The sequence below is a fragment of the Molothrus ater genome, chromosome 4 (genome assembly GCF_012460135.2).
Source record: "Molothrus ater isolate BHLD 08-10-18 breed brown headed cowbird chromosome 4, BPBGC_Mater_1.1, whole genome shotgun sequence".
NCBI classification, from domain to species: domain Eukaryota; kingdom Metazoa; phylum Chordata; class Aves; order Passeriformes; family Icteridae; genus Molothrus; species Molothrus ater.
In genome coordinates, this window is record NC_050481.2 from 70,883,776 (window position 1) to 70,909,474 (window position 25,699).

The 25,699-nt window shown below is 67.7% G+C and overlaps 3 protein-coding genes across 4 annotated transcripts; 2 read left to right on the forward strand and 1 right to left on the reverse strand.

Annotated features, from left to right (window-relative positions):
* Window positions 1–10,357: 10,357 nt before the first annotated feature.
* Window positions 10,358–14,173, forward strand: LBX2 (ladybird homeobox 2). The gene is made up of 2 exons (XM_036381929.1): window positions 10,358–10,685; window positions 13,788–14,173. Exons 1-2 carry the CDS (start codon window positions 10,358–10,360, stop codon window positions 14,171–14,173), a joined length of 714 nt encoding a protein of 237 aa, XP_036237822.1.
* An 821-nt stretch (window positions 14,174–14,994) lies between these two features.
* Window positions 14,995–19,259, reverse strand: TTC31 (tetratricopeptide repeat domain 31). The gene is made up of 15 exons (XM_036381928.1): window positions 19,145–19,259; window positions 18,949–19,056; window positions 18,552–18,823; window positions 18,355–18,438; window positions 18,145–18,213; window positions 17,893–18,036; window positions 17,581–17,809; window positions 17,367–17,457; window positions 17,145–17,286; window positions 16,536–16,637; window positions 16,382–16,454; window positions 16,152–16,293; window positions 15,996–16,070; window positions 15,426–15,528; window positions 14,995–15,347 (listed from the first exon to the last, which is right to left on the reverse strand). The coding sequence occupies exons 1-15, from the start codon at window positions 19,257–19,259 to the stop codon at window positions 15,231–15,233; spliced, it is 1,866 nt and encodes a 621-aa protein (XP_036237821.1). The 3' UTR covers window positions 14,995–15,230.
* Window positions 19,260–19,337: 78 nt separating this feature from the next.
* On the forward strand, window positions 19,338–25,404 carry CCDC142 (coiled-coil domain containing 142). 2 transcript variants are annotated; one of them, XM_036382626.1, is made up of 11 exons: window positions 19,338–19,627; window positions 19,931–20,027; window positions 20,341–21,672; window positions 21,751–21,837; window positions 22,046–22,210; window positions 22,279–22,433; window positions 22,509–22,673; window positions 22,766–22,880; window positions 22,953–23,130; window positions 23,839–24,047; window positions 25,139–25,404. In XM_036382626.1, the coding sequence occupies exons 1-11, from the start codon at window positions 19,580–19,582 to the stop codon at window positions 25,378–25,380; spliced, it is 2,793 nt and encodes a 930-aa protein (XP_036238519.1). In that variant the 5' UTR covers window positions 19,338–19,579; the 3' UTR covers window positions 25,381–25,404. The 2 variants fall into 2 exon arrangements, with proteins under 2 accessions (XP_036238519.1, XP_036238518.1); XM_036382625.1 differs by having other exon boundaries at window positions 23,846–24,047.
* Window positions 25,405–25,699: the final 295 nt, after the last annotated feature.

The following is a 25,699-nucleotide window of genomic DNA, read 5'->3' on the forward strand; positions in this document are numbered from 1 at the left end:
GGACTGGGGGAGCAGGATGGGGGGTTCAGTAGGGCTGGAGGCTTTGGGGTGCAAGGTGGGAGTCCCGAGCAGGGACAGAGGGTTTGGGGTATGGGATGGGTGTCCCAAAAAAGGCTGGAGGTGTGGGGGAGCAGGATGGGAGTTCTAAATGGGGCCACAGGGATTGGGGTGCAAGTCTGGGGTCCCAGCCGAGGTTGGAAGGGTGGGGGTGCAGGATGGGGGTCCCTAATGGGAGCAGAAGGATGGGTGGGGGATCCTAAATCGGGATGCAGGGCTGGAGGTGTGGGACAGAGATCCCAAATGGCACCAGAGGGCTGGGGCTGCAGTGTGGAGGAGTGGAGGAGCACGATGGGGATCCCAAACAGGGCTGGGGGTGCAGGACGGGGGTCCAAACGGGGGCTGCCTGTGGGGGAGTGGGCGTGTAGGTGGATGGATGGACGGACGGAGGGACGGAGGGACGGACGGATGGCGGGGGCTGTCCCTGCGTCTGTCAGCAGCGGCTCTGGCAGCCAGTTACAGACGGCAGAGCAGGAAGCCCCCCGGAGCCCCCCACCAGCCCTGCACCCCCTCCCTTATCAGCGGCGGCCCCGGAGGAGCCTAATTCAAACCAACTGCGGGGCTGACGTTGGTAAATGAGCCCCCCGCCCACGGCCTGGCCCCAGCGCCCACGGGGGCTGCCCCGGGGAGGGGGGGACATGGGGGCTGGGGGATCCAGCGGGGCAGGGGCAGGTTCTGGGGGGGTGTTCCCGTAGCCCCGAGGCGCCGTGGAGCTGAAGGCACTTTGATGTCCCCCCTGGCCCGTCATGCTCCGAGGGGGCTAATGGCCCCCGGCTCCAGCCCGGCAGAGAGGGAAACCTGAGCCCCCAGCCCCCTGTCCTTAACCTGGGGGGCTGTCGGGGGTCCCCAGCTCTGCCCGAGAGTATTTGGGCATGGCATGGATGGATCCACGCGAGCAGGGGGACGGGACCCTTCAGAGCTCCTTGGCTCTGTGGGACCCCCAGGAGCCCCTCTGGGGATGGTGGCACCCCCAGCCTGGAGGGTGCCAGGGCTCGGGTGCGGGGTGAGAGGTGAAGGGACCCACCCATGGTGTCGCAGGGATGTGCCAGGGGGGCCGCAGGGGCAGTGCTGGGAGGGGTCTGTGGGAGGGACCCCACAGAGAGACCCCTCAGTCCCCCCGCCCCCCACCCACAGCCCTCCTGTGCCTTGTGGGGGGCACTGGGGGCACAGCACAGCCCGGGGAGGGGGGCACAGCATCGCCCCTCCCTCCTATGCCATGTCCCCAAGCACTGCCCACCCCTGCCCCTCACCGGGCCCCCTCTAAAACCCCGGAAAACCCACGAGCCCCATGGGCTCTCACTCTGGGGGTCCCGCTCACCCCCTCCCCTGGGGACCCCGGGCTGCTGAGCCCCCCCGCGGCTGCACCGTCCCCGCCGTGCTCCGGCAGCACCGGCTCCGCGCAGCCGCGACAGGGACAGAGGAGCCCCGGCACCCTCACACCCCATGGCCGGGTGAGGGACCATGCCCGGCCCCCTGGAACGTGTGGGCACTGCCATGGGCTGGGTGGGCACCGTGGGGACACGTGTGACACGGTGTTGTCCCACATCCTGACCTCCCACCGCAGGGCAGCACACAGCCACCACCCACCCCCTGTGGTGCCCATCCCATGCCATCCCCTCCGTGCCCAGCGGCACGGGCACGCGGCTGTCACGACAGGAATGAGCTGTCACGACGGGAATGAGCTGTCACGACGGGAATGAGCCGCCTCCCCAGCGCAGGGACGTTCCCTGGAACGAAGCGCCGGGATGAGGCTGATGAGAAAAATCCAAACGCAATTTAATTCCTGTCACCGCCTGAGCGGCTCCAAATGACGCCGGGGGGTTCTGACGGGCCCACGCTGAGCCCCCCCCCAACCCCAGCCCCCCCCCCCATTTCCTGAGGTGCCGTTTCCTGAGGATGTGGGCACCGGCACTGGCACCGGGATGCCCGCCGGCCTGGGAAGGGGGGGCACCTTCCTGCGGACAGAGGGGTCACGGCAGGGCCTGGGAAAGCGCCGCCCCCGGGACCCCAACACCCCCCGCAGCCGCCGGGGGCACCCCCGGGGTTGCTCGGAGCAGCCGCGATGGTGATGGAGCACTTGTGGCACCCAGCCGGTGCCACGGGCATCCCCGGGAGCCTGGAGGCGCAGTCCCGGCTGCTCGGTGCTGGCAGGGCGAGTGTCACCGGCGAAAGGGCCACCGGGCACCGGCAGCCCCGGTTGGCACGAGTGCGAGGGGCGGTGGGGTCGTGGGAGCGGGCTCAAGGCACCTTTCCACGTCCCCCGGGTTATTTTGGCACCGGGTTATTTTCAAGGCACCTCTCCACGTCTCCCGGGTTATTTTGGCCGCCGGAGTTTCCTCCGAGCCTTTGTGTGGCGGCCGCAGCCCCCCCGCGCCCCCCCGGGCTGCCCGCACGGAGCGGATCGGCGGCGGGGGAGCGCGGGGAGGGGGCGCCGGTACCGGGGCGTCTGCCACGGGCTAGGGTGGGATATGGGGCATGTGATATGGGATATGGGATGTGGGATATGGGATGTGGGATGTGGGATGGGATTGGACATGTGTGGGATGTGGGGCATGGGATATGGGATATGGGACATGGGATGTGGAACATGGGATATGGGGTGTGGGATGTGGGATATAGATTGGGACAAGGGATGGGATATGAATGAAATATGGGATATGGGACATAGGATGGGATAAGGGATGGGATATGGATATGGGATATAGGATGGGATATGGGATGGGATATGGGATAAGGGATGGGATATGGATATGAGATATAGGATGGGGTATGGGATGCGATATGGATATGAGATATAGGATGGGATAAGGGATGGGACATGGGATGGGATATGGATATGGGATATAGGATGGCATAAGGGATGGGACATGCAGTGCACAGGGGACGCACACATGGGGTACAGGTGGGCACAGAGGGCAGATGTGGGTGCCCTCGGGGGGTGCCAGCCTGTTCCCAAGGGTCTGTGGTTTGGGTGCTGCTGCCCTGACGTGGATGCTGGTGCCACGGTGTTGGTGCCACAGCAAGGGTGCCATGGTGCCAGTGCCACCCCTGGTGTGGATCCCAATGCCACGATGTGGGTCCTGGTGCCATGGTGTGGGTGGCAGTGCCACACTGTGGGTGCCAGTGCCACAGTGTGGGTGCCAGTGCCACAGTGTGCATTCCAGTGCCACCATGGGGTCCCTGGTGCCCCGTGTGTCCCAGTGAGGTGGCACTCACCATCCCTCCATTGTTCCACCCTTTAAGTCAGTGTTTCCTGGCGGGTTTGACCCGGCCTGTCAGTGCCGGTGCTTCCCAGCCATAAATCACCCAGCACGGGGGTTTGGTGCCCCTATGCCCACAGCCACAGCCTGGCAAGGGGCTCCCACTGAGCCCACCTTCACTTGGGACCTGCCTGGGCAGGGCAAGGGCTCACTGGAGCCCCGTGGCACCGTCAGGATGGACATCTCCCACCCATCTCCCCTGGCTCCCCATGGTATAACGGGATGTGGACAACCCCGGGGTTGGGATTTGGGGCAAATCACTTTCAAAAGATTGGAAGTACCCACGGCAGCCCAGCCCATGTGCCAGGGCTTGGGACGCTCTCTCCGCTCCTGTCTGGCTGCCCCCAGCGCCCCGAGGCTTCCGTCCGGGCCCAGCGCTGCCGGCACGGCCGTTCCCTCCGCTATTCCCAGCATTTCCTGGGGTTTATTGTCTTCCCCTCCCTGTCCCACCTTCCTCGCAGGAAACCCTTCGTCCCACGGGGCCGGCGGCTCCGTTACCAGCAGGACGGCGCTCCCGGCCCCCTCGCCACGGGCAGGGATACAGCCGGAGCCCCGGGAGCTGCTCAAGCCCCCAAACCCCGCTCAGACCCCGGTACCGGGGGGTCCCGGCTATACCGGCAGGTCTGAGCCCCCATCACGGCCGTGCCGGTGTCGATACCGGGGTTCCACAGCGGAGAAGAGGCTGGGGACTGTCCCCAGAGCCTGTGGGGAGGGAGGGCGTGTTCTGCCACGGCTGTCGCCCACCAGTCCCCTGATCCCTAAAACAATTTGGGCGCGTTATTGCAAGGCCGCGTCTCCGTCTGCCGGATAATTGCATGCGATCTGCAGGGAGGGGCCGTGCCGCCATCATCCCGCGGCTCTGACGGCGGCACCGGGGCTGGAGAGAAGTGGGGGAGCCCAGCGGGACAAGGGGGTGCTCTTGGAGGGGTGAACCGGGCTCTGCTCCCTCCCCATCCCCGTCTCATCCCATCCCCATCCCCATCCCTGTGTCCGTTCCATCCCCATCTCCACGTCATCCCATCCTCATCCTCATCCATCCTCCCGCTCTTCCTGCACCCCCCGGACCCCCCCGGGGCCTCGGGCGGCAAATTCCAAAGGGCACCCGGGAAGATTAATGGCGGGGCCGGGGCCGGGGCCGGCGCTGGGCCGGCCGGTAACCGGATCGCCCCGCGGGAGCAGGAATGCGCCGCTGCTGACCCCGCCGTGCCCGCCCCGCCGCGAGGGTCCCGCCACGCGGGGTCACCACGGGCTCGGTCACCGCGGGCACCGCGCAGCCCCTGCCGGGGACATCCCGCGGTCCCCAAAGCCGCTGGGGCTCTGGCCCCGCATCCCCAAAGCCGGAGACACGTCCTGGGGACACACAGGCACAGGCAGTGGCGCCGAGGTCTCTGCGGTGGGGTGACACAGCCGTCACGGGATGGGCGCCATGTGCCACCTCCCTGCCCACATCCCGAGGGTGCCAAGTGCCACCACCTCTGCCCACAGCAAGATGGGCACCAGGGGCTCCATGTCCCTCTTCTCGCCCCATCCTCGGGGGAGCAGAGACCCCTCCTGCAACCCTCCGGGAATGGGGACACCCGGTGTTGTCGTGCCGTGCCGTGGGCCATGCGGGGGCTGCGGGGGCTGCAGGCGGCGGGCGCGGAGCAGCTGTCGGGTCTAAAGTTACGGTGGCTGCTGGGGGCGGGGAGCGAGGCCCGGACAGGGACAGGGTCCCCGCGGGGGTGTCCTCGCTTGGGGTCCCCCTGTTGTCCCACCCCGAAGGTCTCGCGGGGCGCAGGGCCGGACCCCGCCAGGCGGGGAGGATGCAGGACAGACGGACAGACCGGGGCTAAGAATAGCGCTGGGGTGGGAGGAGGAGGAAGGATGGGGCTTCCTCTGCGACGCCTCTTCTTCCTCCTACCCGGCTCTGCCAGGCGGCACGTGTGACACGGGGACACTCCTAGTGCCACCTGCCCTCCCCCGTGCGCCGTGCCAGTGTGACAGCCCCTGCTGGCGGTGTCCCCTGGAGCACCCACCGTGCCCGCGGCCCGTACGAGTGCCACCCCCACCGTCCCCTGCCGCTGTCAGGCCCCATCACCGCTGTCACCCCCCGCTGCCGCCGCCGCGTTTCGTTGCACTTCACTTTTTAATTAACCTCGGGGCGCTGCCTCGCCGGGGTTAATGGCAGCGGTGACCCGCGCGGCCATCGATCCCCCGAGCCCCGCGCCGCGCTCGCTGCGACGTTCGGGCCCCCTCGGGGTCCTGCGGGATGACAGGGGCGTGTGTCCCCCCCTTCCCTTCAATCCCACGCATGGCAGAGTCCCGCAGGACCCCCGGAGTGCCCCCACTCTGCTGGCACCCTCTGCCGCCACACATTGCTCGAGGTGTCCCCAGCCAGGTGTAGGGATGGTCCCTGGTGCCACGTCCTCACCGGGGACCCCCTCCCGGCCGTTCAGTGGCCCCGTGGCCGTGCCAAATGCGGGGTCCCCCCATCCTCCTGCAGCCGCCCCAGCCCCCTCCCAGCTCAGGTGCCCCTGTCACCCCTCCGCGCTTTAATCCGGGGCTCGTTCATCTTGGGCGGGGGCCGGGCTGTCAACGCCCAGACGGGCCATTTCCGAGCCGAGTCCCCCGCGCTCGGCCCTAATTGAATCCTCATGGCCCCGCCGCCGCCCCGGCCCCGCCGCGGCACCCGCCACCGTCCCGCTGCCCGCAGCGGGGCTCCCGGGGCTCCCGGTGCCACGGGGAGCCTGGGGGTGCCCCACCGGAGGCGCTCGGAGCCCCCCACCCACCACCCCCGGTTGCTGCCGCCTCTCCCCCGGTACAGAGACCCCCGCCCGGTGGGCAGCTCTGGGATCCCACGCCCTCCCCAGCCCCCCCCAGAGCCGCAGGTCAATTCTAGGCGGACCCCGACCCCACGGGGGTCCCAGCGGGTCCCGGTGCCGGGGCAGGGGACGGGGAGCGCCCCCCATGCCGGCCGTGCCGTGCGGGGGTCAGGGGGCGTGGGCGGCCGGGAGCGCGGCGGGGGGGCCGCGGCGTTTGCTGCAGCCGGAGCCTTTGAAATGCAAACCCCCCCCTCCGCCCACGGCCCATTTGGCTGGAGTTTGGCCCAGGCACAAATGGAGGCCCCGGAGCGAGCAGGGATTCCAGGGGAGTCCGGGGGGGGTGCGGCAGCTGGGGCCGGTCCCTGGCGCTGGCACTGAGGGCTCCACGTGTGTGCGCTCCTGCACACGCGTGTGGCGGCTCTGGGTGGGAGCTGCTGTGTCCGGGAGCGCTCCACGCACACCTGGACACAGCTGCACACACCTGCACACGGCCCTGCACACCTGCACACAGCTGTGCCCGCACACACGGCTGCGAGGAGCCCGCTGGCGTGGCTGGGGCCACACAGACACACGGGTGTGGGAGCCATGGAGGCGTGTGCAGGGCCCCGTGTGTCCCTAGTCCTGCACTGTCCCCATGTCCATATCCCCATCCCATCCCCATCCCATGGATCCCATCCCATCCCCATCCCCATCCCCATCCCCATCCCCATCCCATCCCATGGATCCCATCCCATCCCCATCCCCACCCCATCCCACCCCATTCCCCCTCGCTTCCCCCGTGCCCTGGTTGTGCTCAGACCCCCGGGGCGCGGGGGGCGATGTCGCTCCCGTTAATGAATCGATGATTTGCCAACAGCCCCAGGGAGGGATCCCCGTCTCCCCTGGCTCCCCCGACTCCCGACACATCCATCCCCATTCACCGGAGCCAGGTGTAATCCCATTATTCCCGGCTCCGCCGAGCTCCCAGCCCACCGCAGGGTCAGGATTTATTGCCAGTAATTGCTGGGGTCCCGTCCCCCGGCGCGGGGGGGCTCCCGGCACCCCCCCGGCTCTGCCGCCGCTCTTTACACTTTAATTCCGCACCGAGCTGTTCCCTTATTAAAGGAAAATTCATTTGCCAGCGATTTCCATGTGCCGGGGCCGCGCGGGGCCGAGGCCCTAATCGCGTTACAGAGCGCTGCGGCGCAATATTGGGATGGAGCCGATAAATAATGGATCAGGGCGGCGCGGCGCGGGGGAGGCGCGTTCCGGGGGCGCCGCACCCCGAATTGTGGCACACCCAGCACCCCGCTCCTGACACCCTGTTCCCAGAGCCCTGGCACCCCAGCACCCCGCTCCTGACATCCCGGAGCCCTGGCACCCCAACACCCCTAGCACCCTGATCCTGACACCCTGGAGCTCTGGCACACGCAGCACCCCGCTCCTGACACCCTGTTCCCAGAACCCTGGCAACCCAGCACCCCGCTCCCGGAACCCTGGCACCCCAACACCCCCAGCAACCCGTTCCTGACACCCCGGAGCCCTGGCACCCCCAGCACCCTGATCCTGACACCCCGGAGCCCTGGCACACCCAGCACCCTGATCCTGACACCCCGGAGCCCTGGCACACCCAGCACCCCGTTCCCGGAGCCCTGGCAACCCCAGCACCCCCCTCCCGGCCCCGGGTGGGGGAATCCCGGGAGCTCCCGGTGCTTGGAGCCACGGCAGCCCCCGAGATGGGCCGTGCTGGGTGGGGGGGACACGGCAGCAGCTCCAGCTCCAGCACGGACACCCCCTCGGTGCCCCCTCATACGTGGATCACACAACCCCCGTCACGTGTGCACACTCGTGAACACACACACACAGACACACACACAGACACATAAACACACAGACACACAGACACACCGACACACAGACACAGACACACACACACACGCGTGTGCCCCGGTGCTGCTCATGGCGGGGATGGGACGTGAGGGGCTGGGACACCCGAGCTCCCAGACCCCCCCAGAGACTCCCAGGGACACCCCCGGGGTGGGGGAGCGGGACAGAGGCGGAGGCTGTCAGTGCCACACCGGGTGCGGTACCCCGGGGTGCCCTCAGCCCCACGCCGTGGACGTGCCCGTCACCGTCCCCTCGGGCCGCGGGCCAGCCCCGGGCACTGTCCCGGCTCCGCAGGAAGCTCCCGTGTTCCTGCAAAACCCCCGAGGGCTCGTTTGGTTCCCACCCTGTGGCCTGGTTTGGGGTGAAAAGCGTTTCCCATCCTGTGTTCCCGGCAGCCGGAGCCAGCACTTCCCACAGCGGGGGGAAGCCGGAGGGGTCGGGCAGGGTTGGGGAGCTCAGCCCACCCCAAAAATGCCTCAGCGGCCGCTTTGGGGCACGAGTGGGGGCTCGGGGAGGGAAGGAGGTGCCGGCACCATGAGCTGGGAGCAGCCCTGAGCGCAGGGATTCACCCCGAAGGCTGAAGAGCAGGGTGGGGATAATGGGGGGTTGATGAAAGGGGGTGAGGGTGACAGCCCATCCATCAGGGTGAGCAGCACTGCCGGGTTCCTGCAGATTCCGAGGTGCCAGACCTCCAGGACCCCCCCAGAGACCCGCAGGGCCACCCCCGGGGTGGAGGAGCGGGACATTGGCTCCCACATTCCCAGCCCGGGATTGCCGCGGTCCCGGCTGGCCCCGCAGGAGCCGGAGCGTTCCAGAGGGGTTGGCTCAGCGGGTGGGCGGCCGCGATTCCCATCAACACGAGAACGTGGAATCAGCCCGAGCTGCGATTTCCCTCCGTGTGTGTCCCAGGACTGAGACCGCGGCCTCCCCGTGGGGCTGGGATCCCCGGCAAGGGCTGGGGACCCCTGGCAAGGGCTGGGGACCCCTGGCAATGGCTGCGACCCCCGGCAATGGCTGCGACCCCCGGCAATGGCTGCGACCCCCATTCCCCGCTCACCGGGCGCCCAGGGCCTTGTGGCCGGCACGGTGGCCTCATCCCAGCGGTGCTGCTGGAAGGGACTGGGCTCACTGGGGTCCAATCCGAGTGCGGCACCGCTGGGTGAGGGGTGGGAATGGGGGGGGTCCCAGCTCGGGACGGGCTCCGTGCCCCGGTGAGAGCGGGCGGCGCGTGCGGCCACGGCAGCTCCGCCATCTCCCCGCGCCCTGCGGAGAGGACAAAAGCCGCGTGCGAGGAATCCGTGCAAACGCCGCTGTGCCCGGCACGCCGCCGTGCGAGGGGCCCCGTGTCCCCTCTCCCAAAACGAGCCCCCCTCCCCACAACCCCCCCCCCCCCCCCGAACCCGCCGGCCTTTAATTGCTCCGGCTGCTGGGAAATTTCAAGGTTGAATTTGTCAAACTCCGATTTCCAGCCGGGAGATCGCGTTCTGCCTTTGTCAGCAAGATTGAAAAAATCCCCCCCCCCCACCCCCTCCACTCTCTCCCGCCCCCTCCCCACTTCCATAATCCCGGCATCGGCGCTGCCGGATCCCCCTGCACCTGCTCCCCCAAGGCGGCTCCGTGTGCTCGCACCGGCCCCCCGGCACCGTCCGCAGGTTCATTACCGCCGTGACCCCCGTGACCTCGCCGTGTCCCCGGTCCCAGCGACACATCCATGGGGACACCCGACGGGACTGGGCCTGGAGGGCACCGAATCGCCTCTTCAGAGGGGCGATTCGGCATCTCCCAGCCCCAAAGCCGCCGGATAATCCGGACGCGGCGTCGCCAGCCGGGCCTCACCTGCGTGTGCGGCATCCCGGGATTTTTACGAGCGGCCGAAATCCCGGAGCTATTTGTACCGGGAAAGGGCAGCGGGAATGTGGCGGGGTGGGATGGGGGGCGGAGGGGGGGGGGGGGGGGGAATTTATGGCTCTGAAACCCAAAACCCACCCAAAAGGGCTTAATCACTCCCAGCCGCGGCCCCGATGCTTTTATGGGGCATTTTAGAGCAAAAGAGCCAATAAATTTTTGGGTGAGGGTAAGAGCCGCGGTGAGGATGAGGAGGGAGCAGAGGAGGAGGAGGGGGGACCCGCTAGGGTGGGTTAAAATGAGGGAGACAACAGGGGGGAGGCGCGGGGCTGCGCCCCGGTAGTGGCGGAGAGGGGTCGGTCCCGTCGTGTCCCCCCCCCCCCGGCAGGGGGGGCGTCGGTGGCTCCTCCTCCTCCTCCTCCCGGTATCCCGGGGCTTTAAGGCGGTGGAACGGGAATCTCGGGGCTGGGGGGTGGGGGGGGGGCGGCGGCGGCGGGTCCCGGTCCCGGCGCGGGTCCCGGTCCCGGCATGACCTCGGCGGGGGAGGCGGCCGGTTCCCCCCCGCTGCCCGCCGCGGTCGGCGGCCACCGGCGGAGCCCCCTGGACCGGCTCCCGCCCCCCGCCAACACCACAAAACCGCTGACCCCCTTCGGCATCGAGGACATCCTCGGACGTCCCCGCGGCGGGAGCCCCCCCGGGACCGGGACCGGGACCGGTCCCGCCGCCCCCCCAGCCCCGACAGGGCCCCGCGGCGGCGGCGGCGGTTGCGCCCCGGCCTCGCCGCTCTGGGCGCTGGAGGAACTCGCCAGTAAAACCTTCCAGGGGCTGGAGCTGGGAATGCTGCAGGCGGCCGGAGGTACCGGGGAGCTGCCGGGGCGGGGGGGGCTCCGCCGGGAGCGGGGCGGGCACCGGGAACCGGCACCGGGCACCGGGCAGGTGGCGGGGCTGGAGGGCGGTGGGGAGGCCGTGGCGAGGCCAGGGACGCCCCTCGTCCCCTGTCCCGGGAAGTTTCCTCCTTGTCCCAGAGGGGCGAGCGGGGCTGGGAGGGCCGAGAAGCCGCCGGTGCTCGGCCGGGACACCGGGGACACGCGGCAGCCTCAGTCCGAAGGGACGGAGAAGTCCCGGGGCCGGACACGGCGAACCGGAGCGAGCCCCGGCCCCGGTGAGCCGCCACAGGCACCGAGGTACTGGAGCTCCGGGAGAAGCGGCCGCGCCGGGGCCGGCAGCTTTACCGGGAGCCGCGGGACCGGGCGGCGGATCGGCGCCGCCGAGTCGTGACCGTGACCGTGACCGAGCGCGGGGGCCCGCCGGCAGCGGAAACCCGGTACCGGCCCCGAGCCTCCGTCCGGGGCTCGGCTTGCCCGAGCAGCCGGTACCGGAGGGGTCCGATGGTCGCTCACGGACGGGCACGAAGCGTCCCCACATCTCACGGGCTCGGCCGAACCGGGAGGACGGGCGGACACCGACAGACAGCACGGCGCCTCCGGGAACGAATAAATCCGTTCCTGGGTTGGAGAGACAGACACGGACGGACAGATCGTGTCTCCGGGATGAACGGAAAATCCCTCACACGGAGGGACACACGGACAGGCAAAGCACGGCGTCACCGGGAATGAATAAAAAACGTGACCGAAAAAGGCCCCGGTAATTAACACAGAAAAATAATTACCGTCCCTTACCGAGACGGACAGAGAGGGTCTCCGTGATTAACGTGAAAAAAAAAATATTACCGGGACGGACAGACGGACAGTCACGGCAGAGCAGCGTGCCGGTAATTAACGGATACGGCTGGGCACAACGCGACTCGCGCCGGTAACGAAAACCCCTTCGGACAGACGGACACGGACCGCTAGATCAGCCCTGCCGTGAGTAACCGAACCTCCGTTACCGGCCGGTCAGATGAACGAGGATGGAGCCAGACTCCGGTAATTAACGGGGGAAAAAATAATCCCTAATTACGGAGAGGTGCTCCGGGAATTAAGGAACTCATCATAGCGGGGAGACAGACGGACAGACAGACAGAGCAGCGATCCGGTGATTAACGAATAAACCAACCCGTTAAAGGGCGGACAGACAAACAGAACGGGGACGCCTCGGGCTCCCGGTTTTATGGTAAAAACCTCTCGTTATCTGACGGACACGGCAAGGAACGAAATAAGCGAGCGAAAATATCCCGTTACCGGGTGGACAGACGGACAGGAACGGGGGCGAAAAATTCCCTTTTTCGGGACGCACAGACGGACAAAAACGGGGCCGATCGGGGCTCCTGGAATTAAGGTAAAAAGGCCCGTTACCGGACGGACAGATCGACAGAAAAAGAATCGAAAAAAAAATGGAAAACGAAAAAAAAAATTTACCGGGCCATCAGACGGACAGAAATGGGAACGATAGCGGCTCCCGGGCCGAGGTAAATTCCCGTTACCGGCCGGACGGAAGGACAGACACGGGACTAAGAAAAATGAACGAAAAAAATCTCGCTGCCGGCCGGACAAACACGGGAGCGATCGGGGCTCCCGGAGCGGGCGTGAAGCTCCGGTACCGGCCGGACAGATGGACACGGCCGGGCGGGGATCTCGGATTTAACAAAACCCGGTGGCGAACCGGCGGCCGGTAACGGCGGAATGGAGGTGCCGGTAATTCAGGTAAAACCTCGGTACCGGGACGGACACACCGACACAGCCGGGACTGCCCCGGGCTTCCGCGATGAACGAAAACGCCTCTTCGCCGCGACGGAAGGACAGACTGACAACGGAGCGATCAGGGCTCCCTGAGCAGCGGTAAATCCCCGTTACCGGGATGGACAGACCGACAGAAACGGGGCCGATCGGGGCTCCGGGAGCGGAGGGGAAGCCTCGTTACCGGACTGACGGACGAACACGGCACCGACAGGGTTTTCGTGACCGCGGTAAAGCCGTGCTACCGGGACGGAGCCACGGACTCGGCCGAGACCGCCCGGGGCTCCTCCACCGAGCGAGGAGTGGAGCCCGCGCTGCGAGAGACCCCGGGAGCCACCGCCGGTATTGGCGGACGCACGGCCCGAGCGAGCCGCGTTACCGGTGCCACGGGCAGCGGCGGGGCTGGCACGGACCGGGGGCCGGAGCGGGAAAGAGACCGGGACAGGGATCGGGATCCCGCCGGCGGCGAGCAGCCGTGCCTGGGGTGGCGATCGCGTCTCGCCGGGGTTTTCGAGGTCGCTGGGGGCAGCAGCGACAGCACCGGGGCCGGGAGAGGCGAAATGATCGAACTGGGGACCTGTACGGTCTCGGGTCTCCTGGAATCGCAGAGAAGGAGGATCCCGGTTCTCTACCGAGGCTCCCGGCTTCGTTCCGGGCTCCCGGAGCAGCCGCCGGGGTGACGCGGGTGTCTCAGCCCCGGTCGCAACGGAGGCGACTCCGACACGACCGCGGCCGCTGTAGAACGATGAGTCCCGGCTGCCGGCACCGGCCGCGGTTTGATTTGCTCGGTTCCGATGGGCACCACTCGGTACGGCTTTGGTACGGCTTGTCTGCCTTCGGTTCCATGTGGGCCCGTTCGTCTCCGTTCGACCGGGAGCCGGCGGGGCCGGGACGCACCCGCAGGGCTCGGCGGGGCCGGTGCGGCTGCAGTTACCAGTGCCCCGGCTGCAGTTACCGGTGCCTCGGCACTGCCGTGCCCTCGGGCCGGGACCCGCCGTGCCCAGGGTGGGTCCCGGTGCGTGTACCGGTGTCTTTGACCCGACGCCGCTGTCCCCGCCGCTCGAGGCCCGTGGTGCCGGTGCTGTCCGGGTCCCCGTGCCGGTACCCTGCCCCACAAGCCCTTCCCCGCCGGGCATCCCGGTGCCGCCGGGTTCCCGGGGCCGTTCCCGGTGAGATGCCCTGCCGCCGCAGGCACAATCCAGCCGGGCGCCCGGGTTCGTTCCCCGGTGCGGGTGCCGGTGCTGCTCCCCGGTCCCCATGCCCTAACCCCGCTGTCTCCGCAGGTCCGTCCCCGCCGGGCGCCTCGGGCCCGCGCCCTCCCTGCAGGAAGCGTCGCAAGTCCCGGACCGCGTTCACGGCGCAGCAGCTGCGGGAGCTGGAGCAGCGATTCCGGCGGCAGCGCTACCTCTCCCCGGTAGACCGGGACGCGCTGGCGGCGCGGCTGGCGCTCTCCGCCGCCCAGGTCATCACCTGGTTCCAGAACCGCCGCGCCAAGCTCAAGCGGGACCTGGAGGAGCTGCGGGCGGACGTGGCCTCGCTGCAAGCGCTGCCCCCCGCGGCTCTGCAGCAGCTGGCGGGGCTGCCCGAGCCCCCGGGGGCTCCCGGGACCGGCACCGGGACCACAGAGCCCGCCGAGCTCTCGGAGGAGGAGATCGACGTGGCGGACTGAGCCGAGCGCGCTCGGCTCCGTTCGGATCCGGTGGCACCGAGACTGCTCCGTTCGGACCCACTCGGGCCGGCTCGGCTGAGTTCGGATTCACTCGGGTCGGGTCAGGCCGAGACCGCTCCCTTCGGCTTCGTTCGGCTCTGTTCGGTTGCACTCGGCTCCTTTCGGCTCCGTTCGGACCCAGTCGGGCCGGCTCGGCTGAGTTCGGATTCACTCGGGTCTGTTCCGGCCGAGACTGCGCCGTTCGGCTCCGTTCGGACTGACTCGGCCCCGCCACTCCCGCTCCCTTCGGTTCCGAAAGGAGCCGAGCCCAGCCCCGCCCCCTCCGTGCACCCTTTTGCGGCTTTTTTTTTTTTTTTTTTTGTTCGTCTTTCCATTTCTTTTTCTTTTTTTTTTTTTTTTTTTTTAATTTTATTTTCTATCAGCCCCGGTGTAAATATTTGCAATAAAGGCAACACCTTAATATGGACCCCAGAGCCCTCCACCCACCCCCCCACTTTTTTCTGGGCGAGCACCTCCCACCGCGGGCATTAATTTGTTTTAACCGGTGATTAATTACCGGCTGCGGCCGCCCCTGCCCCCCTCAATTTGCATATTAATCAAATTGTATTTGATCTCACGCCTGTCACACCCCCCCCCCCCCCCGAAGCTCCTGTCACCAACCAGTGACATTAAGGGGGATGGAGACCCCCCCCTTGTTGTCTCCTGGGGCTGGAATGACATGGGGAGTGACACAGAGGGGGACACGGGGTGGACACGGACATGGGGCTCCAAGAGAGATGGCAGAGAGGCTGAGTGACACCAGCCCAAAGAAAGGCCAGACAGAAAAACAAAGCTCAGCTTTATTAAAAAGCCCAAATTGCTACAAATCCCTGAGGGGCCATGGGGAACAGCCCAGGCCCAGCCCCTCAGCACAAGGGGCTGCAGGGTGGGCCCTGACCCCCCAAGCACCCCCAAGGTAGGACGGGGAGACACCCCCACCCCTGGCAGTGGGGGACAAGGCACAGGCAGGTCCAGGCAGGTGAGGGGGGGCTGCCAGGGTCCCCCCAAGAGAGCAGGGTCAGCTGAGCAGCCCCCTGGGGGTGGCCTTGCCCTTGGCACGGGGCATGGGGGCCGGGGTGGCGTGGGCCGGGTGCTTGAGCTGCAGCAACAGCTTGTTGCCCTCCACGGTGGCACCCTGGGGACAGAAGGAGCTGGCAGCTGGCACAGGTGCCCTGAGGGGTGCAGGGGGGTCCCACAAGTTCCCCCAGCTCACCTGCATGGTCCTGAAGGCCTCCTCAGCCTCTGCTTTGCCATGGAAGTTGATGAAGGCACAGTGGCGCCCCGGGAGCAGCCGCACGGAGCGGATCTCCCCAAACCTGGGGGGCACAGACCCCCAAAATGGGGGGAAAACAGTTAGGGATTCCTAAATGGGGAGGTAGAGGATTCGAGACCCCCAAACCAGCAGGGTGGGAGAGGTCAGAGACTCTTGAACATGCACAGCAGGTTTAGCAACTCTCAAGGGCTGGGGAAGGGTGAATGACACCCAAAGATGGAGCGTGAGACACCCCCAAATCTCCGGGATGGGGAAACAGAGACTCCTAAAGCTGAGGAGAACAGAAACTCCTAAAGCTGAAGGGGAACAGTTTAAAACGCCCCAAGCTGTGGGACAGAGACCCCCAAATCTGGGGGCAGTGTGTGAGTCAGACATTACTCCCCCCAAGCATCCCCTGCAGGTCAAAACCACCAGAGAACGAGGACAGGGACAGGGCTGGGGAGTTTGGGGTCGCCAGGGGGTGCCAGGGGTTTGGGGTCCTGCAGGAGGAGCAGTCCTGGGGTCACTCACCGGCCAAAGGCACAACGCAGCACCTTCTCAGTGATGTGGGAGGTGATATTGCCCACCCAGAGTGGGAAGCAGTCCCTGCCAAGAGCCATCCTGGTGTCATCAGAGCCAGCACTGCCCCACTCTGAGCCCCCTCCCAGACCACCAGACCCCCCATACCTGGCAGGGTGGCTCGATGGCAGTGTTGGGCAGCCACTGGCCACAGCAGGTGCCTGTTCTGGGTCTTTTGTTGGGGTCTTGCCGCTGGTTCCTGTCACAGTTTTGTCACCTGTGCCCTGGCAGCTCTTGGTTGTCCATCCTGCTGTCGAGGAGCCAAAGGGGTTCAGCACCCACTGGGGACACAGGGACAGCCCCAGGGTCCCCCCAGCCCACCCAGCCCTGTCCCTTACCAGGGAGAAACAGCGGCTCCTTAGCCTTGACCAGGAAGGGGGACACAGGGACACCCCCGGGGCGGCTGCACTGCTGTGAGGGGACAGGGGTGAGGCGTGGGGGGCACAGCAGGACAGGGGGCAGGGGGCAGAGGGTTGGGAAAGGGGGTCTCACCTGCAGCAGGGCCCTGCAGGCCTCCAGCTGCGTGGCTGCCTCAGCGTAGGCCCCGTCCTGCAGCAGCAGCTCCTCGAAGGTGCGCGCGGCCTCGGCATAGCGCTGGGGGCCAGGGGGCACCTGCAACCCCTGCCTGGCCCCACAGGCACCCCTCACCCCCCACCCAGCCCAAATGGCACCTCAAAGCCTCAGTGACACCCCCCAGTGCAGCCCCACCCCACCCTACCCAGACCCTGTGCCCTGCCCAGTGCTCCCAGCCCCAACTCACACCTAATGCACCAGCCTCACCCCTCATCCACAGCACCCCACAGCTCCTCCAGTTCCCCAAAGCCCCCACCAGACCCACTGGCACCCCTCAGCCCCCTTCCCAGCACCCCAAACCCCCCAGTTTGTCTCCAACAACTCTGACAGCCCCATACCCACTCCTAGAACCCCACAGCCCCTCACCCAGCCCCAAGACCAAGATCCCAGCCCCTCTGCCCAGTCCCTGGAGATGGGCGCCCCCCAAGACCAAGATCCCAGCCCCTCTGCCCAGTCCCTGGAGATGGGCCCCCCCCAAGACCAAGATCCCAGCCCCTCTGCCCAGTCCCTGGAGCCCCCCCCAGGTACCTGGAGCCCCCTGAGGGCCTTGCCCTTGCGGAAGGAGCCCTTGGGCCAGCCCGGCCGCAGCGCCAGCGCCGCCTCCGCGTCCGCCAGCGCCTCCTCGTAGCGCCCCAGCTTCTCCAGGCAGTAGGAGCGGTTCCCCAGGAGCCTGAGGGGAGGTGGGGGTGTCACTGAGGCTTGGCCCTGCCAGCCCAGCACCCCCAGCTCACCCCAAACCCCTCTGCTCACCGGTGTTCTTGGGGGTTCAGCTCCAGGGCCACGGTGAAGGCCCAAACGGCCTCAGAGTGTTGGCCCATCTGGGCTGCCTCGATGCCGTGGCCTGGGGAGGTGACACAGGGACACAGGGAGGGACAGTCCTCCTAGCACAGCCCCTCTGAGCTGTGAGAAGCAGGGAGAGCCCCCAGTGCCCTCCCCTGGCCCCTCTGGGGGTCCCTGCACTGACCTGCAAGTGCCAGGCTCTGTGCCAGCGTGCTGGGGCTGGGTGGCCTGGGCTGGAGGGGCTGGGGGGACACAGGTGTCCCCACAGGGTCCCCACTTCCCTTCTCAGGCACCTTCCTGCTTGGTTCCACGTTCTGTGGCCCAGGGGACCGGTCACTGCCCGGGGGGGGCAGCCTGACCCCTGCCTTCTCCCGGGCTTTGCAGACAAAAGTGCAGCTCAGGTCCAGCTCCTCCTGGGGAAGCAGGGAGGGATGGGCAGGCAGAGCCCTGGGACTCCCCACCCACAGATGGCCCCCATGGGGACACTGTCCCTCACCTCTGTCACTGCTGTGTCCTCCAGCCCAGGCTCCTCTGAGGGCACGGTGGAGTCCCCAGGGCACGGGGAGGGCTCTGGGCAGCACCCCTCCTCCTCAGCACCATCTGAGGGAGGCCCAGTGCCTGCAGGGCCACTTGGGGGGCTCTGCAAGGACAGGGAGGGGGTGAGGTGACAGGGCTAGGGGGTGCTGGCTGCCCCCCCCAGCTCTGGGCATCCCTAGAACAGCACGAGCAGGCCGGACTGGTCACTCACTGGGTCAGTGTTCTCTTTGTTCTTCTGCTCTTGGCCCAGTTTCTCCCGTTTCTTTCGGTCTTTTTGTTTCTGAAAAGGAAGAACATGAAGCCCTGAGCAGAGAAATGCAGCCTCAGCCCCCAGCTCAGAGGCCTGCTGGCAGCACCCCAAGAAGGGGCAGTGACCACAGTCCCCAGGAGCTGGCAGGGGCCCTTCCCAGGGCTCACCCACCTTCTTCTTCAGCTTCTTCTTCTCTGCCTTCCTCTTGGCCCGCTCCTCCTCTGCCACCAGCTCCTGAGCGTTCTTCTCAGCTTCCTACAGGAGGGATGCCCTGAGTCAGGACAGCCCCGGGGCCACGAGGTGGGACCCTCTGGCGATGTCAACCCAGCCCCTCCACCCCTGGGGGACATCGGGGGGATTTTTCCCACCTCTGCCGTGAGCCAGGCCCGGCGGGGCGTGGGCAGCCGGTCCAGCCGCGCGTCCAGGGCGGTGGGAGGGGTCCGGGGCAGCGGCGGGGCCGGCTCCGAGCACAGGAAGGACTTGCGGAAGCCGCAGTAGCTGTAAGGAACGGCTCCCTCCGCCACGGGAATGTCCAAGAACTGCAAACCCGCGGCGAACTCGTCCTCATCGTAATCGTAATTGCCATCCTCATCATCATCATCATCATCAATCTCCGGGGGGTAGTAACCCACGCTGGGGCCTGGCAGGAGAACGGGATGCCTGAGGAGCAGTCCCAGGCACCGGATCCCGGCTGTCCCCACGCCGTTCCCCCTCCCCTGGCAATTCCCGAGCACGGGGACCTCCGGTAGTCCCCGCCGCACTCACCGTCATCCCAGAGCAGACACACATCCCCCTCCTTACACTTAATCACCGACTGGGACGGTACCGGGAGGTCGGCGAAGCTGGACATGCGGTGCCGGGGGCAGAATGGCGCTGTGGGGAGCACAAACAGCCGTGAGCCGGCGGAGGCGGAACCGAAACCGGGCCGCGCTCTGGGCTCCCCCCCCGCCCCGGTCCGTACCGCCGCTCCAGCCGGCGGGGCCCAGCGTGCAGCCCCAGGGGCAGGCAGCGGGAGCAGGCCCGAAACCGCCCAGTCCGGGCCCGTCCCGCTCCCGCGTCCCGCCCGAGCCCCGCATCGCCACGAGCCGCCGCCGCGCCTCGGGATTGCATCACGGCCCTACCGGAACAACGTCACGGCGCTGCTTGAGGCCGCCAGGCCGCCATGTTGGGTGCGGGCAGGACGGCGGCCCGCAGGGCCCTCACAGAGCGGGACCGGCGCTCCTCATCCTCTCCCGCCGTCCCCGCCTGCCCCAAGGCCGTGGGCTCGGCCGCCCCCCGCCGCTCGTCCCGCCCCTCACGCCGGGCCCCTCCTGGCGGCCAGTTTGGCCCAGCCCCCCGGATTAACGAGGGCGCGGCCTAAGCCTCTTTGCTGCCGCCGCCCCCGGCATGGCCCGGCATGGACGCCGGCGGCGCTGAGCGGCGCGGCGGAGAGCTATGCCTGCAGGTGAGGCCGCTCGGGACAGGGGGGGCTCGGACACCTCTCCCGGGGCAGCGGCGGGGCCGGGCCGGTAACGGGGTGGGCGGGGGGGCATCGGGCCCGGGCTGTGCTGCGTCTCCATGGCAACGGCGCAGGGGGCGGGGCCCGGGGAGCGGCCAAACGTGGCGAGCCCCGACTGGGGGCGTGGCCACAGCGGCAGCCGGCTGGGGGCGTGGCTTAGGGCGGGGTTGGTGTGGCGGTGGGCGGGGTCACTCGTGGCCCCGCCCTTCGCCCCGGCCCGGGGGTTCTGAGTCCTCCGTACCCCTCCAGGTGGGCGACGCCGGCCTGGGCGGCCTCATCCTACTGCTGCTGACGGCCCGGCCGGGACCGGGCGATGGGGCTGCCCGCGGGGATCCCCCCGAGCCCGGTGAGACCCCCGGGGGCTGCGGGGAGCACAAGGGGGGGGGGAGTTCTGGGGGGCTGCGGGGATCCTGATGGGGTGCGTGGTCCTGGGGGGTGTATGGAGGATCCTAACGGGGTCCAGGGTCCTTGGGGTGGCATTGATGGCGTGTGGCGGGCTGTGGGGACCCCAATGGGCAGTGGGGTCTTGGGGGTCTCAGAGTTAGGGTGGCAGTGGGACAGTGATGGGCGGGTGCTGTCCCACAGCAAGGTTCTTCACATTTGGGGTCCCCACCCTACACCATGGTCCCTGCCCCATTCTGAGGGTCCCATGCCCCCAGGCGGGTCGCGGGGGCCCCTGGCGCGCTCCTTGCAGCGGGCAGAGGCCATGCTGCGCAGCGTCACCCCAGGACTGCGCCGCCTGCTGTCCCCGTGGTCGAGCCGGCGCGGCGACGCCGACGAGGACGACGACGAGGACGAGGATGAAGCAGCGTCCATCGTGGTCCCGCTGGAGCAAACCTTCCCGGCGCTGCGCCGCTGCCTGTGCGTCTGGGAGGACCCTCGCACCGAGACGTTCCTGGGGTACGTGCGGCCCCATCCCGGTGGCGGCGCCGCTGACTTTTCCGAGGACGCCGTGCGGCGGCGCATGGCGGAGCGGGGAGCGACCCTGCACGCGCTGCTGCAGCAACGCCACCAGCTCCGCCTGGCCCGCGACTTCACTCGACGCCTCAAGGCCTCCTCCGACTTCCTACGGCGGCTGCTGGCGTTACCGGAGCCCGGCGCGCCCGGCGAGGCGGTGCCGGCGCCGCGGGAGCTGTGCGCGGAGCTGCGGGCGCACGCGGGGCACTGGGCCGCGCTGCTGCGGCGGCTGCGGGCGGACGCGTGGCTGCGGGCGCTGCCGCAGCGCCGGGGCCAGGCCGTGCTGCACGTGCGCTGGGCGCTGCTGCTGCCCGCCGTGACGGCCTCACGCCTCACCGGGCGCCACATCGAGGCACGGCTGCGGCAGCTGGGCCGCCCCGGTACGCCCGCCCCGGCCGCTGAGAGCCTGGCTGAGCTCTTCCAGGGGCTGGAGATCTACAACCGCGTGGTGCAGGGGCTGGCCGAGGAGCTGGGCCCCGAGGTGAGGGTGCCCGGTGCCTTCACGGTGGGCACGGTGCTGCGGCTGCTGGCAGCCGAGTGCAGCCGGGCCGTGGCCCAGAGGCTCCGGCCCCTCCTGTGGCCCCAGAGTGGGAAGGTCAGGGATGGACACGTCCGCTGGGAGGATGTGGGGGTGCCGTGGCCACCGGGGCATGACACAGTGGGGATGGACACAGAACCTTCTGGAGCAGCACCGGTGCTGGCGGCTGAGCTGCAGGCACTGTGCCAGGAGGACGAGGAGCTGATGGGGCACATTTTTGGGGCGCTGGTGGCCTCAGCTGACAGCCTGTGGCAGCCAGTGCTGTCAGAGAGCCCCGAACCCCTGGGGCTGCGGCCGGGCAGTGCAGGGGGCTGGAAGGCCGTGCGGTGGCTGGACGCTGCCCGCGGCCCCGTGGCCGCCACCCTGAGCGCCCGGTACCGCCTGCTGCTCTGGGAGAATGTGGGAGCTGTGCTGGGGGACAGCCCGGGCACCCCTCCTGCCACCCCCAGTGCCACCGTCACCGCGGCGTGGGAGCTGAGCCGTGCGCTGGCTGTTGGTACGTGTGGGGGTACAGGGGGTGTGGGGGCCCTCGGGGTGTCCCTGTGCCACCCTGAGCCCCGCTGTGTCCCCACAGCCCGTGTGCCCGCCGAGTGCCGGGAGGAGCTGGGGAGGCTCTGCCTGCAGCTGCTGTGCCGGAGTGTTCTCTGCAGCTGGGACACGGGTATGCAGACTGGGGGGCCCCAGGGAGCGGTGCAGGGTGTGGGGTGGGGTGTGGGCTCTGGGGTAGAAGGTGGGGTGCAGAGTGTGGGGCACTTGGTGGATATGGGGTGAGGGAGTGGGGTATGCTATGAAGGCTTAGAATGCAATGTGGGGTGGGGTGTGGGGTGCAAGTGGGGGATGTTGGGGCTTTCTGACTGGTTTTCCTCCAGATTTTACCCGTGCTCTGGGCTCAGGGCTGTCAGACAAGTGCTTGGAGTCCCCAGGAGGGTCCCCCGGGCCGGGGTGCAGCCGCACAGCCCAGCAGCTCCGGTGCCTCTTCCCAGCCCTGGCACTGGCCCTGCGCTGCCTGCGCCTGCTGCCCGCCCGCCCGCACGGTGAGAGGGGTCTGGGGAGGGGGGCAGGCGGGTCTGGGGGTCCTCTCTGTGCTGACCCCCGCCCGCAGCCCCCCCCGGCGGTGTCTGCCTGCGTCTGCAGGTGCTGGGCCGGTGCCTGGCGGCGGTGGCGGCCGCCCACGCGTGGCTGACGGGCCGGGCCGGGCGGTACCTGGCGGCCTGGGCACTGCCTCAGTTCCTGCTGCTCACCCAGGGAGACCTGCAGGTACGGGAGCATGGGGGGCACGGGGGGCTGGGGGGACACAGCAGGGCTGGACTCACTCCATCTGCTCCCCTCCAGGTGCTGAAGGCAGAGGCAGAGCAGCTGATGCTGCAGGTGAGCGGGACCTTCCCAGAGCCAGGGGACATTCCTGGGGACAGCCCCCCTGAGCCACCCCCCAGCCCGGGATCCCCGTGGGAGCTCCAGCTGTGCCAGCAGATCCGTGACATGGCCAACAGCATCCAGGTGTGGTGGGACTGCGGGAGGGTGGTCTGAGCACCAGGATGCCTGTGTCACCCTGTGTCACCCTGTGTCATCCTGTGTCCCCTGTGTCCCAGCTCTTCTCCGGGGACGTGCTCTGGATGTTCTCCACCAGCTGCAAGCGGCTCTCGGCCGAGATCTTTGACCAGACGATGCCTCTGGGCCGACACTGGCGGCTTGGGCCCCGCGCTGGTGGGTGTTGGGGCTGGGGGGGCTCTGAGGGGATTTGGGGGGGTCACTGACCTGTGTCCCTGTGTCCCCCAGAGCTGCCCAGCTCCCCCAGCGCCTACGCGGCGGCCGCGGTGCAGGCGGTGCTGGGGCAGGTGCTGCAGGGTGCCCAGGCCCTGCCCCACGATGCCCAGGTGCCCACCCTGGCACGGGTCACCACGGCCTTCCTGGAGGCCTGGATGGATCACATCCTCACCCGCCGCATCAAGTTCAGGTACTGGGGATGGAGGGGCACAGCTTGTGGGCAGTGCCAGGGGTCCCAGTGGGGTCCTGGGGGTCCCAGTGGCAGTGCTGGGGGTCCCAGTGGGGCCTTGGGGTTCCCAGTAGCAGTTCCAGAGCTTCCAGTGGCAGTTCAGGGGTCCCAGTGGCAATTTCAGAAGTCCCAGTGGAGTCCTGGAGGGTCCCAGTGGCATCCTGGAGGTCCCAGTGGCAGTGCTGGGGGTCCCATTGGAGTCCTGGGGGTCCCAGTGGCAGTTCCAGGTGTCATGAGGGTCCCAGTGGCAGTTCCAGGGGTCCCAGTGGCATTGCTGGGGGTCCCAGTGGCATCCTGGGTGTCCCAGTGGCATCCTGGGTGTCCCAGTGGCAGTACTGGGGGTCCAAGAACAGGCCAGGGGGCTCAGTGACCGGTTGGGGTCCCACTGATGGTGTCCCCATGGGGGTCTGGTGACAATGCCAGAGGCTCTGTGGGGGTCCCGGTGGTGGTCGTGGGGGTCTGCTGGCAGTGCCAGGATCTCAGTGCTGGTCACAGCGGGTGGTGACAGTGCCAGAGGCTCTGTGGGGGTCCCGGTGGTGGTCACGGGGGTCTGCTGGCAGTGCCAGGATCTCAGTGCGGGTCACAGCGTGTGGTGGCGGTGTCGGGGGGTTCTGTGGGGTCCTGCTGGGGGTTCTGGGGTCGCACCCCCCACGCTGACCCCCGTGCCAGCCTGCAGGGTGCCCTGCAGCTCCGGCGGGACTTCGAGGCCGTGCAGGAGCTGGTGTGCTCGGAGCGCTCCGGGCTGGCCCCCGAGGCGCGGCAGGCGCTGCGGGCCCTCTGCGTCTTCCGCCACACGGACACGGCCGTGCGCTGCCTCCTGCAGCAGCCCGGGGGGCTGGGGGGACACCCCCGCCGCTGGGGCAGCCTCCGGCGCTGCTGTGAGAGCGGGACCGGCCGGGAATGGGGCGGGGAATGGGGAATGGGGTGGGGAATGGGGTGGGGAATGGGCTGGGAGGGTGGGGAATGGGCTGGGAGGGTGGGGAATTGGGTGGAGACTGCGATGGGAGGGGATTGGGATGAGGTGGGGTGGGGAATGGGCTGGGGGGGGATGAATATGGAATGGGACAGGGTGGGATAAGGATCGGGATATTGGGACAAGGATCTGGATGGGATTGGAATGGGGATGGGGTGGGGATGGGAATGGGGTGGGATTGGGATGAAATGGGGTGGAGATGGGATGGCCCAGGGTGGAGGATTGGGACTAGGATGGATAGGGAGATTGGGACATGGATGGATGGGGATAGGGATAGGGAGAATGGGACAAAGACTGATGAGGACAAGGATGGGGATGGGATTGGAATGGGGATGGGGATGGGATGGGACAGGGTGGAGAATTGGGACAAGGATGGATGGGGAGAGGGACAAGGATCTGGATGGGATTAGAATGGGGATGGGGATGGAATGGGACAGGGTGGGATAGGGATCAGGAGATTGGGACAAGGGTGGATGGGAACAGGGAGAAGGGCAAAGATCTGGATGGGATGGGGATGGGGTGGGATTGGGATGAAAATGAGTTGGGGTGGTGACAAAATGGGAATCGGATGGGATGAGGTAGAGTGGAATTGGGATGAAATGGGGCGGAGATGGGATGGGACAGGGGGGGGATTGGGATTAGGATGGATGGGGATTGGGATAGGGAGACTGGGACAAGGGTGGATGTGGACAGGGAGAGGAACAAGGATGGGGATGGGATTGGAATGGGGATGGGGTGGGAATGGGATGAAGATGAGTTGGGATGGTGATAAGATAAGAATCGGATGGGATGAGGTGAAGTGGGACTGGAATGAGATGGGGTGGAGATGGGATGGGACAGGGTGGAGGATTAAGGCAAGGATGGATGGGAACAAGGAGAGGGACAAGGATGGGGATGGGATTGGAATAGGGACGGGAACCCTGATCAGAAGCAGGATGTGATATCCCAGCCTATCCATCTATCCAACCTATCCCAACCCCATCCATCCCTTGCCAGGCTCAGACGAAGGCGCCCACCCCCTGGAACCATCCATGGACCCTCTCCCTGGCCTGGACCCTCTGGAGGGGCTGGGCCCAGTCCCAGGGACCCCTCCTGTGGCTCCGGAGGCCGATGGCCCGGCCCGGCCCGAGTCCCCGTTCCCGGGCAGCCAGCAGCAGTGGCTGTCCCTGCGGCTGCACCGTGCCCGCCGCTGGCGCGTGCCAGGGCTGCCGTGTGTGGGGAACAGCCCCGAGGGCTGAGCTGCAATAAACCGGCAAACACCACGGCCGTGGCTGTGTCTGCGGGTGGGACATCGGGGTGTGGGGCTCTGGCATTCCTGGGGTGTGATCCTGGGATCCATCTGGGACCAGTTGCTGGTGGGTGGTCAGGATCTAACTGGGACTTCTGTGGGGAGACTGGTGTGGATTAGGGGTCCTGGGGGTGCAGGGTGGGATTCCCTTGGGGTCCTGGGGTGCACCACGAGTGCATAGCTGGGGTTCCAGGGTGATCCTAGGGAAAGCTGGGGGTTCTTTGAGTATCAATAGGCAGAACAAACCAGACGTGAGGAGGTGGACTGGG

Excerpts from the sequence above, each read along its gene's own strand:
- TTC31 (XM_036381928.1), bottom strand. The coding sequence starts at position 19,259 with ATGCGGGGCTCGGGCGGGACGCGGGAGCGGGACGGGCCCGGACTGGGC. Across the intron at positions 18,439-18,551 it reads GGGCCTGGCTCACGGCAGAG|GAAGCTGAGAAGAACGCTCA; the intron begins GTGGGAAAAATC and ends TCCCTCCTGTAG. Across the intron at positions 17,810-17,892 it reads AGGACACAGCAGTGACAGAG|GAGGAGCTGGACCTGAGCTG; the intron begins GTGAGGGACAGT and ends CTGCTTCCCCAG.
- LBX2 (XM_036381929.1), top strand. The coding sequence starts at position 10,358 with ATGACCTCGGCGGGGGAGGCGGCCGGTTCCCCCCCGCTGCCCGCCGCG. Across the intron at positions 10,686-13,787 it reads AATGCTGCAGGCGGCCGGAG|GTCCGTCCCCGCCGGGCGCC; the intron begins GTACCGGGGAGC and ends CTGTCTCCGCAG.
- CCDC142 (XM_036382625.1), top strand. The coding sequence starts at position 19,580 with ATGGACGCCGGCGGCGCTGAGCGGCGCGGCGGAGAGCTATGCCTGCAG. Across the intron at positions 20,028-20,340 it reads CGGGGATCCCCCCGAGCCCG|GCGGGTCGCGGGGGCCCCTG; the intron begins GTGAGACCCCCG and ends CCATGCCCCCAG. Across the intron at positions 22,434-22,508 it reads TCACCCAGGGAGACCTGCAG|GTGCTGAAGGCAGAGGCAGA; the intron begins GTACGGGAGCAT and ends GCTCCCCTCCAG.